Source organism: Puccinia triticina, chromosome 5A, assembly GCF_026914185.1.
Source record: "Puccinia triticina chromosome 5A, complete sequence".
NCBI classification, from domain to species: domain Eukaryota; kingdom Fungi; phylum Basidiomycota; class Pucciniomycetes; order Pucciniales; family Pucciniaceae; genus Puccinia; species Puccinia triticina.
Window position 1 is genome coordinate 4,035,857 of NC_070562.1, and position 14,478 is coordinate 4,050,334.

Sequence of the window (14,478 nt, forward strand, 5' to 3'; positions counted from 1 at the left end):
CCTGACTTGGGCGTGCTGTTTACAGAAATTTAGCCTTTCGTCGAACCAAATCCCTAACCATTTTACCTCGCGCAGAGGCTCGAGTCTCTGTCCATTGAAAGAAAAGGGAGACTTGGCTGCTTTTGAATGTGTAAATACCACGTATTGGGCTTTCTTGCTGTCAAAGATTGCCCCGTGGCTCCTTCCCCAGTCCAGGGAATTCCCCGCAAGCTTCCCCAGCTTATCGTTTGCGTCGTCTAATTGTTTTCCGGCGGCCAAATGGACGACATCGTCTATGAAACCTAGGGACACCGCGTCCTTATCAAAGTCAAAATCATGGATCAGTAGATCGGCATTGTACAAAATATATAGAATGACTGATAAAGGTGACCCCTGGGGGAGCCCCTTATCAACTGGGAACTCAGCTGATATATAATCTTCCAGCCAAAGACGGGTTGAACGTCCCTCCAGGAATCTTGCGATGATCTTCCAAAGATATGTGGGGCAACCCTTTTGCCAAAGCGAGTGAACCAGCCGGCGCGGATACACCGATGGGTATGCCGATTTAACATCTAAAAAGAGAGCCGAGACCAGCTTTCCCTCCCTCCACTTCCTCTTGATCCACATTGTTAGTGCCATCATGGCGTCTTCGCCCCCCCTGCCCCTCCGGCCTCCCGTGTGGCCTTCTGGCAGGATCCTCTTTGACTCGGCCCAAAAAGTCAGCCTCTCTGCAATGACGGACTCGAAAACCTTACTGAGGGTGCTGAGTAGAGCGATGGGCCAATAGGCCCCCGGCGTGGTGTAATCTGGTTTGTTGAATTTCCGGATGATCACAGTTGTGGCCTTCCTCCATGAAGTGGGGAAAAAGTCTTCCCTTACGCATCTGTTGAAGAGATCGGCCAACGGGTCAGCTAACTCTGATGCACATATGGTCAGCAATTCGTTGGGGATGCGATCTGGCCCCGTGGCCTTCTTCTTAGCAAGCCTGCCCAGAATACTCATGACCTCTTCCCTTGTGATCAGTGGGTAAACCACAAAAGACGACTCCTCCGGGTGAGGGATATCCGACATATCACAGGTGCTGTTGACCACTGAGGTCCCTTCAAACAGTAGCCTGGCCTGGTCCTCCTTATTCGATGTGAACACTCCGTCTGGGCCCTTGAGGGGCAGGATACCCCCGCCGCTCCTTGGCTTGGTGAATTGGAGGGCTTGGAAAATCGAGGATGAGTCGGTGGAGGCGAGGAATTCCCGCCAGTGCTGCTGCTTGAGGTGATTGACCTCCTCCCTGAATTTGCCGTTCCAGAAATTGTATTGATCGGAGTTCTCCTGTGTCGGGATTGCTAGGAGTAGCCGCCAACACTTATTTCTGATCTTGACCAGGGGGTCCAAAACCCTTTTATCCCACCATTTCTTGGCTTTGCTTGGGTTGACTCGAGCTCGCCTGCCCTGATTCTGCCACGTGGCGAAAACACTGCCAGTCAAAAGTTCCTCCACTTGGTCGATTGACCTGGGTCCCGCGGAGGTACTTATCTGGGTCAAGGATTCTAGGACGTCTTTCCGGAACCGGTCCTTATCCAATTCTGCCGCCTTAGGAGGGATTATTCGAAAACGTGGTTGAGGGGGTGAAAAATTGATGTCAATAACCAGCTTCTGATGGTCCGATCCGTGGTTTTCCGAGGATGTTTCCGTACCGGCGACCATCTTGGAGGCAAGGAAATTTGCCCATGTGAGGTCGATTGTTGTCCTAGCTCCCCTACTGGAAACAAAGGTAGGGGTGTCTTTTTGTGAGATCAGTCTAAAGCCATTTTTTCCGCACAAAGAAACCAAGGACTTAGCCATTTTGTGAGTATGGCGGCACCCCGGCGGGTTCCAGGAGTGGTGATGAAGGTTGGAGTCCATCCCAATCAGGGTAGCAATCTGCCGATTGTTGTGCTGCTGCAGCCAACCATCCAGCTGCTTGATGCCCATCACTGTACCTGGTTGGTTGTACAAATTGATTACTTGCAAGCGCGAGCTAGTCAGCAATGTCAGTTCCAGAGTGAGAAGAAATTTACTGTTACCCGTCAGGACTCTTATGTCCTGAGAAGCTATTGATTTTCGGACATACGACACCACTCGGTGTTTGTCCTTAAAATCCTTTGGTTGATGTTCTGGGCTGTAGAAAGTCCACCATCCCTCGTGGTCCGGTGGTAAGCATGTCAGTGGGTTTATCCAAGGCTCTTGAAGAAGGAGGATGAAAACAGAGTCCAGCTCAGAATTCAAAATACTGTACGTAGTCGCTCGACTGTTGTGACAGTTCAACTGGACAACAGTGGAGGGCAAAAAGTCTGCATTGCAAGGAACAACAGGCAAAGGGATATCTACAACTTGGTTATTGGAAACAATAGGTGTTAGCAAGGGGCCTATATTACTCATGACGGATATGATTTTTTGAAATAAGCCATGCCCGTTTAACGCCACACGCCTTATCAAACGGCGTGTGGGATCCCCAAACTTCAGTGTCCTTCCCGTTGTCCCTGCACACCACGCAGACCTTCCCGGCGGTCTCGGTTTGCTGCTGACAGTCCCTCGTCTCATGCTTTCCGCCACACTTCCCGCACTTAGGATCCGCCCGGCACCACTTTCCGAAGTGGCCCATCTGGAGACACTTGAAGCATTGGGGCGGGAGTTTCTTGAACCGTTCGACTCTGTGAAAGCTGCCATTCAAAAATAAGCCGCGTTGTTTGACCAACGCATCAGCTATATCAGGATCCGTGAAAGCAATAACCACTGTGCCTGCCTGGCGGGGGTCGGCTGGGTCCCGGGAGCCGCCTAGCCATCGCATCTCGAAGATCTTGTCCACTATAAACTGGTTGTGCGAAGCAATCGTAATTTTGCCGGTGGCGCCTTCCACGTTGAAGTTCCGAGGGATGCCATGTGCAAGGATAGAGTAGGTGCTGGGGGTGGCTTCGAGGTCCGGGTGGACCTGCTTGCTCCACACATGCTTGTTCTTGTTCAGCCATTCCTTATGGTGTCGATTTTTCGAATAGAAAGACACATCACCTGAAGGCAGGAATCGCACTGCCTTAATCACGACTTTTTCCCCCTGGATGTTCGCATCCAGTTTCTCCAATACATCGTTTGTTTTCCTCACTACACTCTCGGCATCGGCCTCTTTCAACGGTGCGGTTCCAGTCCTAGAGTGAATGATAGTCATGCCCGGACGCGCCATGGTCATATCAGTTTTGGTGGGTGGAGGGGGGGGGGGTTTGTGGGTTTAGACTTAGCAGCGGTTGTCGCGTATGACTTCGTAATAGCGGGGGGAGGACGCGTCAGCGGCCCGGTGCGCGTCAGCTGTCCCGCTTCGATAGTGGTCAACCTAGCTCGGATGTCCCTAAGGTCTTCGATAATCAGCTGCAGCTGGCGCTTCTGTTCGGCCTCGTTCGCCACGAGTTGGATCAGGAATGCCATGGATGCTGCATCTAGACCAACGGTACCGTTTTGATTCTTCCTATTTGGGTCCGCTGCTAGGTTCTTGAGAAACTGGAGGGGTGGGGAGTCATCGATTGGGGGGGCTGCCGGTTTGCTGGGAATGGGTCTGGGGGCGGGTGGGTCCGAAGACGCGTTCATACTGACGTCCATGGACGCGTCGACCTGATCCAGCGCGTCGTTCCTGCTACTGATTAATCCCGCCATCGCGGTCGGTGGGATGCCAGGTGGGGGGGGATGGGGGGAGGGTCGCCTGTGGGCATGGGGGGGGAGAGCTGAAGTTCTGTCAATAAGAGAGGTGATTTTTGGAGATTTGGGGGGTGGGGGCGCGGTTTTTAGAAAATCTTTGGTGGTTGCGGACAGAACTGGAGTTGGGTATGTGCCCAGACGCGCTTGCAACACCATACATATTTATGTGGTTGGAATCATCTCAGACTTGGATACCAAGCATCCGACCAGCATTGACCCTTCAAACATCACATGATGGCTCTGTTGACCGACCTGCCAGCCGAACTACTCAGGAAGATACTCGAGCACTTCATCCAACTCCACCAGGCCAACCTCGACGAGCTGAAACGCCCCTGGAACCGCTGCTTCTTCTACCCGGGAAAGCTTGACATTCGGCTGAGAGCAAGTTCTAATCTACGATCCAAAGAAACCTATCACTCTAACTTCCAGCTACTCAACGAAACTGGTCTCGTAAGCTTTGTCTTGTCTGTTCCCTCCTCAGAAACAAGTCAATTGTGACTTGACTGACATAAGTACACTCATTCCAGTCTCAAGCTGTCTCCCGGACGACGGGTGAGTCATATTCCCTCCAAATCTCACTCAGAAGCGTGTTGAACTGTCTTCCTTGCAGCTCTGCCGCCCAGTCTTTTATTGCCGCTCTGCTTGGTCAACCGCGCCCTTGGAAAATATGTCCAGCAGGCGCTCTTCGCACACGTCACCTTGATCGACCAGTGGCAGGCCCATCTATTCTACCAGGCACTCACCAGCCCATCGACCCTTCAGGACCAATTAGAACTGCCAGATGATTCCCCTGATACTCATGGCAAACGAAGCAGGACGCAAGACATTCAAGCGAGGAGCACTCCATCCGATCAACATCCGCCGACTAGCCTTGCTTGTCAGGTCCGGTCACTGCAGTTCAAATTCGTAGGTCCCTGCTCGCTGGGAAGGGGCGGCGGCTCTCTCGTCTGTCAGATCCTCCGAGCTTGTCCCTTAGTCGAAAACATCACCATCGCCACCGGGTTCATGACTTGCTGTCAGGAGCCCCTCCTGGACGCCCTTGCAAGCCGACCGTTTATCAAAACCTTCGTGCTTCTTGAGAGTTTCGGCAAAAACACCTCGTTCCTCCCATGGACTGCCGAGCAACTTCTCGGTCGCTTATTCACCAAATGGGAGTCCCTCCAGACGATCGAGTTGATTAAGTGCCATGTGAATCATAGGCCGTTATGGGAACCAGGCGGTTACGATAGCTTCCTGCCTGCACTGAACTGCGCCCTGCGAACGATTGTCTTGAATTGCCCATGTCTCAAGGAGAAGGACCTGGCCATGATCTTGAATGGCTCTCGAGCCAGCCTGCGGAACCTACAGATCTGTCATCCAACTCCAGCTTTGCACCGCCCGGGTCTATACCGAATCCTGACTGAATGCATCAGCCCAGCCTTGGAATCCTTGACACTCGAAGTGAACGACAGATGGGGGAAGATGATCTTCCCCCAGGCAGACTACCCTGACTTGAACCCGGGCCTGTTGGACCACGTCTTCAAGACTTCCTCGACCCTGAGTAATCTCAAAGAGCTCTCTTTCGCTGGCGACCTTACTGGCGAGGACTTCCTCGACCTCTTGCCCCAATCGATCGTCAAGCTTACTTGGAACCGTTGCGGCATCTCCTTCGAGGCCTTTTCTGAGGCACTGACAAGTGGGACAGTCAATTCCCTTGAGCTGCCTCTTCCTCTTCAGCTGGATCCCCCCTCTGGCGCTGAGACAAGACGGCCCCGGTGGCTACCCGAGCTCAAATGTTGCTCGATCTACAATTTCGACAAATGTATGTCCCCATTTCATTTCTTCTGTTTCTGAGAACGGGATCAAGGCCCATGATCACCATCTCAACTATCATCTTGTATATCTTTGTCCAAAATTCCAATGGGTGCTAACACTTTAGGCGAGGAGGAATGTGCACGAGTGATTCGGCAGGAGCTAGATGAGCGACGGGTCTGCTTCCATTCTGTTGCCCCGTTCTACCGCGTTGAATACGAACGCTAATGTCGGAGGTCAAAGAAGAAATGGTAGCGCCACCGGCTCTAGAAGTCTAGGGCTTATACCTGGCGTAAGGAATTGATCTTTGGAGGGTGGGGATTCATCGAATGGTTCAGAATTATTCAATCCCTTTCGGTTGTCTCTTGGCCGTCGAGTAGTTGTCTTACACAACTACCAGGTCATCCCCAATTCTGCGTCTCTCCTGGAGATTTTCAAATATTCCTGCAACCGGACCCTCCCAACTCCACATGCTCTTTGGTATCTTGGAACTAGCTTTGCTCGCAATTCTGCGGGCGAGTGCGAGCGGCCCTAAAACAGCAGCTTGAGCAATTAAGGTATTCAAGAAAATGTGGAAGATAAGCCTATGTATGTGAATCAATACCGTGCAAGCAAAGGAAAAGAGCAATTATGGGTGCATCAAGTTGAGTCAATCAGGGGTAACAACTAGCAAAGACTTATAGTGAGGATTCGGGGAGCTCTCTGATGAACAATTTTTACAGTATTCTTATCTCATGTTGTCTTTCTTCTGCCTTCGAGCCCGCGAAAATATAAGGACGAACTTCCTTATCCATCCAACCAACACATTATCTGCTTCGCTCATACCTTCCCCTGTCTGCGCTAAAGATTCGTCCAGGGCCAGGATAAAAACAAACCTGTCGTGCTTCTAACTCCCTCAGAATAACCTGTAAGTCTTGCGTGCTCCCTGAAGTGATGTTTACCAATATAGTTTTCATTTTGTTAAAAAAAGAGATTGAAATTGTTTGATCTCAAAGTTAGTTATTGGCAGTGGCTCGGACGATTGAAGATGGAAAGGGAAGAACCGACAAGTGATAGTATCGCCAACGGAGCAACACTTGAGCTTGGGCAGCCATTGAACATGTTCACTAACACTAAAAGTGTAATCTGGTGGGGAACAATGTATTTCTGGAAGGCTCCCTAGGTTCTCGTTCAGTCGGCGGCCTGATAGTGCATCAGCAAATGCAAGGGCCTGGAGGTCACAGCGATTCCAAGTAAGTTTCACGATGGATTGAGGCAGGAGGTCACAGAACTCGGAACCGGCCAAGGGACCGGTGATAGACAGCACTTTGATCTTGGTCAGTGCGGAGGAAGATTTGAAGACAAAATCTAACAGGCCAGGGTTTATCTATGACTCATTTGCGCCTTCGATTCTGGCCGGAGATGGGATCGGATGCCAACATCTGCCGACCTCGAGTGTTAATGATTCCAAGTTTGGGCTGGTACATTCCTTCAAGATTCGGTACAAGCCTGGCCGGTCAAGGAATGAAGTCGGACAGCTGATTTGAAGCGTCCGCAAGCTCTCGCGAGAGCTCTTCAGGATCATCGAGAGCTCTTTCTCGCTCAAGGAAGGTTCGTTCAACACGATTGTCCGCAGCGCACAATTCAGCGCGGGTATCGAGTTGTAGATCGTCTCGACATCCTTGTACGGCCATCCAGGGAGCCGGATGAATTCGATGGTTTCGAGGAACTTCCAGCTGAAGAATAATCGACCGACGACCTCGTGAGCTTGCCACTGAAAAGTCAGACAGCCCGCATTGGGGTTCTCGAGGACGTCGAATTCTTTGATGAACTGCTTACTCGCCAGGACTTGCAGGATAGGCTCCTTGCACCGCGTCAAGAATGAGGTGCCGATGGTGATACTTTCGAGCAGCGGACAGCTTTGGAGGATCTCGCAAATTAGAGAGCCGCCGCCCCTTCCCATCGAACAGTGGCCGGCCCACCTGAACTGTAACGCGCGAACGTGACGAGCCAGTTTGTTCCGCCGGGGAGGATAGACCGCAGAGGATCTCGAAGTCTCCGAGTCGTGTTCTCTAGCCTGGTACTCGCCTTCTTCATTGATTGCTGCAGGCAAGACTTCTGATCCCTCATCGTTTGGTGATGGGCTGGTCAGCGCCCGGTGGAACACCTGCCATTGGTCGAGCAAAGCCACATTGGTGAAGAGTGCTTTGCGCCAGCCAAAGGCGCACCCCTCGAGGCCTTGAGGGGGTCTCCTAGGCGCCCATAGGCACACACTTTCTCAAATGTGGTGCCATCAACCCTCCCCACAGTGCAGGAAGTGTTTGGAAATGCGCGCACTGCACAGTGCACAAAGAGTTTTTTGCAGTGCGCAAAGTAAGTCCAAATAGAAATAGAAATAGAAAATAGCCTGCTTTCTAAATTGGCGGAAAGTCTTCCATTGGGCCTACCAACTTGTAGTTGATATCTTTTGGTCCTTCTACTTGTGTAGAGACCAAAACATATACGGTACACATTTGTAGAGTCATATTGGGCTGACCATCTTAGCGGTGAAATGACAAAAGATATTTTGCGGGCGCGGGGCAGAGAAGAGGGCTAGGGCAAGATAGTTATTGATGGGTAGACTGATCTTGACTGGCTCTCCGGATTTTGTCCAACTTTTGTTGTTTCTTCTTATTGATCAGTTGACGTTGCCCGAATTTCATCTCATTCAAATCCTGGATAAACGGAATGTCAAGTTGAAAACATAATCCATCAGTTCTTTTTGTCAGCAAAGGGGACGAGAAAATAGTGGAAATGATGACCTACCAATTCAGCTTCTCGCTTAGCTTTTGAGATTGGATTCAAGTACTCTAGAACTTTTTCTTCCTTCAATTGAATCAGCTCTAGTTTACTACCGATCTGTTCTTCCACTTTCAAAACGCATTCGACATCGTGTTCAGCAACCAAACTAATGCTGACTCCATGACCATCACCACCCTGATTTCGACGAGCCGTACGTCCGACTCGATGGACGTATTCATTGGGATCCAGGGGCACGTTCCAGTTGATGACTAACTTCACCTGTTTTAAGTCCAAGCCTCTTGAGCCCAGATCGGTGGATATCAGCACTGGCACCTGACGTTCTTCAAATTCACGGATCGCATCTAGACGTTGCATTTGGCTTAGGTTTGAGTGTAGTGATCTTGATTTGATAGGGTAGGGTAGATGTGAGGAGTCTAGTAAAAGGTGCAGCTGTTCTGCCACCCTTGGCTTGGATACGAAAATGATCGTTTGAGGTAGGTTTGAGACTGGATCGGTTTCATCATCTTCATTGATTAATCGCTTGGCCTTGTTTGAATATTTCACCCTCTTTGACTTCAACTCCTTCTGTCGCTTGGGAGGAGGTGGTAGTCCAGTCAGATCGCAAACGTTCAATAAGAGAAAGTAGAGATAGACATCCTTGACTTGGGAAGGAATGAAGGCGTAGAATTGTTTGAGGCTAGGAGGAATGTTGATTCTAGAGGATTGAGGCAAAAAAGGCAAGATACGAGTTAGAAAGCGAAGGAGGTGAGAACTAGTTTCGTGGTAAATTGCACACCTGCTTGGGCCGCAGAGATGCACGACGGGCTTCTGCTTACCAGCCGGCGGGGTTTTCTCGGACAAAGCCAGGACAGGCTCAGTGATGGTAGCTGAGAACAGTAAAGTTTGTCGCTCGGTAGCGTCAGGAAGTTGTTCATTGATGAGGTATGACAGGGATTCGGCGAATGTGGGTGTTAACATTCGATCGGCCTCGTCGAGTACCTAGACACACTTGTCCAGAGATCAAGATCAAAGAAATTCCCTTGACGAGCTGCCAGATAGACGGAGTTGACGTCTGAGGGGTACCCACTAGAAATTTGCATCGGCGTAGATTCCACCTCCCTGCTTCACCTTCGGCACTCTTGAGATGATCGACTAATCGACCTGGGGTAGCGATTATGATGTGCGGACGTTTATTGAGATCCAGGGCTTGAGACATCATATCCATTCCGCCAACAATGACTGAATAAGTGAAACCGGGGACTGCTAACGATCCGAGTACTTTGAGTTGAGAACCGATTTGAAAAGCAAGTTCTCTGGTTGGAGTCAGTATCAAGCAGAAACAACTGATTGGATCCTTGGCTAGAGCTTGGAGGATCGGAATCGCAAATGCCACGGTTTTTCCTGAACCAGTATGAGAGGAACCGATACAATCACGACCTGTTTTGCTTGTTCGATAAAGTATGAAGAGTATACTGATCAATTTTTTTTTCTCCTGAGGATTCAAATCTACAAGATGAATGGAACAGGTAGGATGAAGCTTACCAGCGAGAATATCAGGAATCGCCTTCTGTTGAATCTCGCTAGGGGAGGTGATGGACATCGCAGTCAGTGCTGCCACGAGGTCTGGTTGGACTCCAAGGGAAGCGAAGCTAGCAGATTTTGATAGGCTAGTCTTGAGGCCATTGGATTCTGAAGTATTGAAGATTTCCATGGTGAACTCTTGCTGGGTTCGCCTTGGTGGTCTCGCCTTCGGCCGGCTTGGCGAGCCAGCTGACGGTCGGATATGCTTATTTCCCGCCGCATGCATGAACACCTGCTGCGTCTGGGTCCAATTTGGCTGGGAGTTGTGATTTCCAAAACCAGCAAGAAGAGCCACGCAAGCAAACCAGCAGCGTCTACGCCTCCACCAGAGGGACTTAAATATGTGGTATCGGTGATTTAGGACTGAGAGCAACGGCCAAAAACACCAATTTTGACAAATGTTCCCATAGCTCCTTCACCTCCCACTCGAGGATTCCAACAATTCTTTTGGATCAGATGAAATATCAACATCTTGTCTAATTTTTTATGCATCAATATCATCATAAGTCCTCCTGCCTTGCTCACAATGACCCATCAAAGATGGTGGATGGCAAAAACCAACCTGGAGATCATTAAAACAGCATTTTTGATGCAAATCCAGACAATTGCCTTGAGTTGTAATTGGGATCTGTTACACATTAATTGAAAAATTATTGTAGTGCATTGGAGCACCAATGCACTACCAGTACCAATACAATGTATCAAATGCACCAATATATTATTTCAAAGCTCAATTTAGCACATCAAGCCTCCATTATAGTGCTGTTAAAGCCAATATGTATTAGGGGGGTTCACAATAGGATAAAATTAAAACTTTAGAGTCAATTTTAAGGCCTTTATCAACAACTTTTTAAAAATATGGCAGGATGTACAGGATTAGGTGTCCCCTGGCAATCAGAGGGTGTTCTTCATTTTTTAAAAAATTGTCTGTAAAGGCCTTAAAATTGGCTCTAAAGTTTTATTTTTATCATATTGTGAACCCCCCTATTGGAGCAGTGGCACATTGACCCCTTGATACATAAATTCAATATTCAAAAAACAGTAGCGCATTGGCACACCATTACACAAAAAAAAATACCGTGTAACAGAGCAGGCACAAGTTACGATACCATTACAGTGTACTACAGATACATTTATTTTAATTGTTACATCAGTGCTCTCTGTTGATGGAAAAACTTCAATGATTATGGAGAGGGAATTGAACATCAGACATTGGCAGTTCTGCCAAATCACCATATGAAAGATAATTAAATCCAAACTTATGAATAAGATAAACTACAGTTGAACAAAAATTCATAAAAAGTGACTGATCATGAGTTCAAAATATTCAACACATCAAATCATCATACTCTTGTGCAATAGTTTCCAATGAGTTATAAAAACAATCAAACAAGAGTTGCACACTGAAATTGAACTGACTTCAGACCAGTTGAATCATAAAATTGTGGAGAGTGACACACTTTCTTCTGTGGTGAATATCAAGAAAATGTTTGAAATCTATCCACTATCCAATCACACTTGTGATGTAAATTCATAAGTTGGGATTGATTAATTCTACTTATAAGATCCCCTAAAAAAGGTTTTATGATGTTATGATTCATGCATGCATAAATCCAAGTTTATTAAAGACACACAAAACTGAGACCTTAAAAAAAAAAATTCAAGGGTTCCCCCTCTAAAGTCAACAAATTACAAAAAAAAAATCATGGCTTTCCCATCTACAAATAGTTCAACAAAAAACAAACAAATTCACACAAAACATGAAACCACGGACTCAGAAACCTCAACCTAGCCCTCCAGCATCAGCAAAAGTGCTGTGTCCACAGGCTCACCCTCCAGCCCGCGTCAAGCGCACGGGTCAAAAAGGATGGACGTGAAGGCCCCCGGCCCGCAGCAAAGGCTGTGACCAGTGGGGGGCCCACTCTTCAACCCCTCAAACTGCGCACGCGCGACAGCGGAGAGGTGGGGGGGTCAATGATAGCTGGAATTACAGCATCTCAGATTGCCCCAGCGGAAATAACAACGACCTCCTCCTCCTTTATATCATGAGCCGCAACCCTACACACTGTAAAAACCCCGGGGAAGGAAGAAAAGGTACCACCCGACTACACGATCGTAGCGGGCATCAACTCTCCCCCGGAGAGGTATACACCAGGCCATAACACACACAACCAGACCAGCCCTTCCGTCAACCCACTTCTGACGCATTTGAACCCTTGTAACCCCTCCATGCCAACCAATGAACCCTTCCTCTCAACATTATTCCCCAGTTGCCAACTGACCAGCCCTTGTGGACGCAACTCACGACCTTGGTAACTCATACTCAGATGATCCGTACCCACTACCCCGGTATTGCATTCCCAACCCTTGAATCGGACCTAATCCGGAGACTCAGGCACGCCACTCCCCTCACATTTTACAATTCATTACCTACAACTCTTGTACTGACCAGGCCAAACCATTACACCCGACCCAGACCGCTACCAGAATCCCATCTCCCATGCACCTTGAGAGGCCCCCTAGTGGACTATTCAACTGTGGACCCCGCATTCGCCATCACCACGCCGACTGGACTCAGCTATCTATCCTCAAGCTGATAGGTTTATTGAACTGAATCTGTCGTGTCTACCCGCGACATATTCTGCCTCAGTCTAACTTGAGATTAGCCAGGACCCTTCACAACCGCCTGGATCAGCCTAAGTCGAGTTGTCTTATTATCTGGTCCCGTCAAATAGAAACATGACTCAAACATTGGTGAGGAAACCTGCCATCCTCACCAAACGGTTGAACATAGCTCTGGTCGCGGACGCCCTGACAAGCCCGCTATGTGTTTTTATCATGTTCGCGGTTACCAGATCCGTCTTTGGGGATGCGGCAAGATGAAAGATTTGGCAACCTGACAAAATGACAACTTGAATTGAGAGATTTCAATTGACTAACCATCACGATTAGGCGGAAAAAAAGCTCCATTTGCGAGGCATGCGTCGACCATCATGGGCTAATCCCGCTGTTGAATGGCCTACGATGTAACAGTTGTTCTACCTACGCATTTATGGAGGCGAGCTACTTTTCACGGGGCCAGGCCGGTTATTGTGGCAAGCATGACGAGGCAATGGAAACAATCTATCCATCGCAACCAGGATGAAGTGCGATACCTTGGGCATTATGTAAGGTTAACAGAACGCCCCCCTTTTTCCGATCAACAAGCATCTAACTTCTGCTCCTCCATCATCTACCCAGCGGGTCTACTGTTCGTCCCAGTCTCAGTCTTCCAAATGATCAGAGGCGCACTGCCGATATGGGTTGGGCTGTTTTCGATCATCTTTCTCAACCGACACCTGTCTTGAGAGAAGTGGATCAGCCTGACCATCATCACCTCCGGCGTCGCCCTCGTCTGCTACGCTGGATCATTGGAGCCTCAACCCCTCCCACCTTCCCAAGAAACCAAGAATGCATTGCGCTCAATCAACGTCGCGGACTCTTTGCAGCCCGGTGCTAAGGTCGTCCTAGGCCTGTTTTTAATTTTCTTTGAACAACTCTTGTGAGTCTTTTTGCTGGAAGAATGCCTCTGGAGAAAACTAACTTTGATATATTTTTCGCAAAAAAAAAAAAACAGTACGGCATCCCAGTTTGTGATTGAAGAGAAGATCATGAGCAAATATGAAGTTCCGCCATTGGAAGCTGTCGGACTGGAGGGAGTCTTTGGACTGATAACGGCAATGGTTGGGATCCCGTTTCTGCACATTTTCATTGGCTCGCGTCCGGAGGGACAAGGAGGGTACTTTGATGCGCGCACGGGAGTAGAGGAAGTATTGAACAAACATAGCATTATGTGGTTGTCAGTAGCGATTGCAATCAGTATTGCCCTCTTCAATTTCTGTGGACTTGCGGTCACCAAGTCCATCTCGGCAACCGCCCGCTCGGTCATTGATACCTGTCGCTGAGTTGGCATCTGGGCCTTCTCTCTTGCTGTTGGCTGGGAATCCTTCAGCTTCCTCCAGTTGGTCGGATTCATCATCCTTGTCATCGGAAACTTCTTCTTTAACCAAATCCTCACCTATCCCGCTTGGTTCAAACGTCTCATCGGCTCCGCTGCTTCTGAGCCGCTTAGACTCAATTGATCCATTTCCTCTTTGCCTGTTTTGTTGTATTTTTATTGCATATTTCTTCATCTCCTTCCTTGTACTAATTGCGTCTAATTAAACAGAAACTGACACACATGTATAGGTTAACTTGAAGCAGGTCACTGTCAACTTTGTGGTTTCCCCGACACTATCAACAACAAGAGGCTTAAATTCAAGTCTTTTAGGCTGTTGAGCGCGGTTTTCCGGCTTGCTAATTGGTGTCCATATTCGGACAGGGCGCTGTATTGTTAGAGTGAGACCTTTTTGCGAAAAACACACAACGGGATTGATTAAATTAACCATTAACTTGCCTTCAGGTTGTCTCAGGACAAGTATCCGGCGCAATTGATTCTGATGGGTGACTTTTCTTTACCTTTGCATTGGGACAAGTAATGTGCGGTTAGATGACTTGGGCACACGATAATCATATGATTTTATTATACAAAGACATATATTCCACGTTTTAAAGATAAATTGTATTTAGATTTGCTTTTTTATGCTAAATATCAGCGCGAATAGCCTAGAT

General features: G+C 48.5%; 4 protein-coding genes across 4 annotated transcripts in view; 2 read left to right on the forward strand and 2 right to left on the reverse strand.

Moving 5' to 3' along the window:
- PtA15_5A497 (uncharacterized protein) overlaps positions 1-3,654 on the reverse strand; it is a gene marked incomplete at both ends in the record, with an annotated part of 62,881 nt that extends 59,227 nt beyond the window's left edge. The window contains one exon of the mRNA XM_053169264.1: positions 3,338-3,654. Coding sequence (XP_053020479.1) covers positions 3,338-3,654 — 317 coding nt within the window. The remainder of the gene's footprint in view (positions 1-3,337) is intronic.
- A 276-nt stretch (positions 3,655-3,930) lies between these two features.
- PtA15_5A498 (uncharacterized protein) lies at positions 3,931-5,715 on the forward strand (the record flags this gene model as incomplete). The annotated part of the gene is made up of 4 exons (XM_053169265.1): positions 3,931-4,146; positions 4,224-4,248; positions 4,307-5,497; positions 5,615-5,715. The coding sequence occupies 4 exons, from the start codon at positions 3,931-3,933 to the stop codon at positions 5,713-5,715; spliced, it is 1,533 nt and encodes a 510-aa protein (XP_053020480.1).
- Positions 5,716-8,072: 2,357 nt separating this feature from the next.
- Positions 8,073-10,054, reverse strand: PtA15_5A499 (uncharacterized protein; the record flags this gene model as incomplete). The annotated part of the gene is made up of 5 exons (XM_053169266.1): positions 8,073-8,180; positions 8,272-8,962; positions 9,044-9,246; positions 9,335-9,684; positions 9,790-10,054. 5 exons carry the CDS (start codon positions 10,052-10,054, stop codon positions 8,073-8,075), a joined length of 1,617 nt encoding a protein of 538 aa, XP_053020481.1.
- A 3,604-nt stretch (positions 10,055-13,658) lies between these two features.
- PtA15_5A500 (uncharacterized protein) lies at positions 13,659-13,949 on the forward strand (the record flags this gene model as incomplete). The annotated part of the gene is made up of 2 exons (XM_053169269.1): positions 13,659-13,751; positions 13,830-13,949. 2 exons carry the CDS (start codon positions 13,659-13,661, stop codon positions 13,947-13,949), a joined length of 213 nt encoding a protein of 70 aa, XP_053020482.1.
- Between the last annotated feature and the right edge of the window lie 529 nt (positions 13,950-14,478).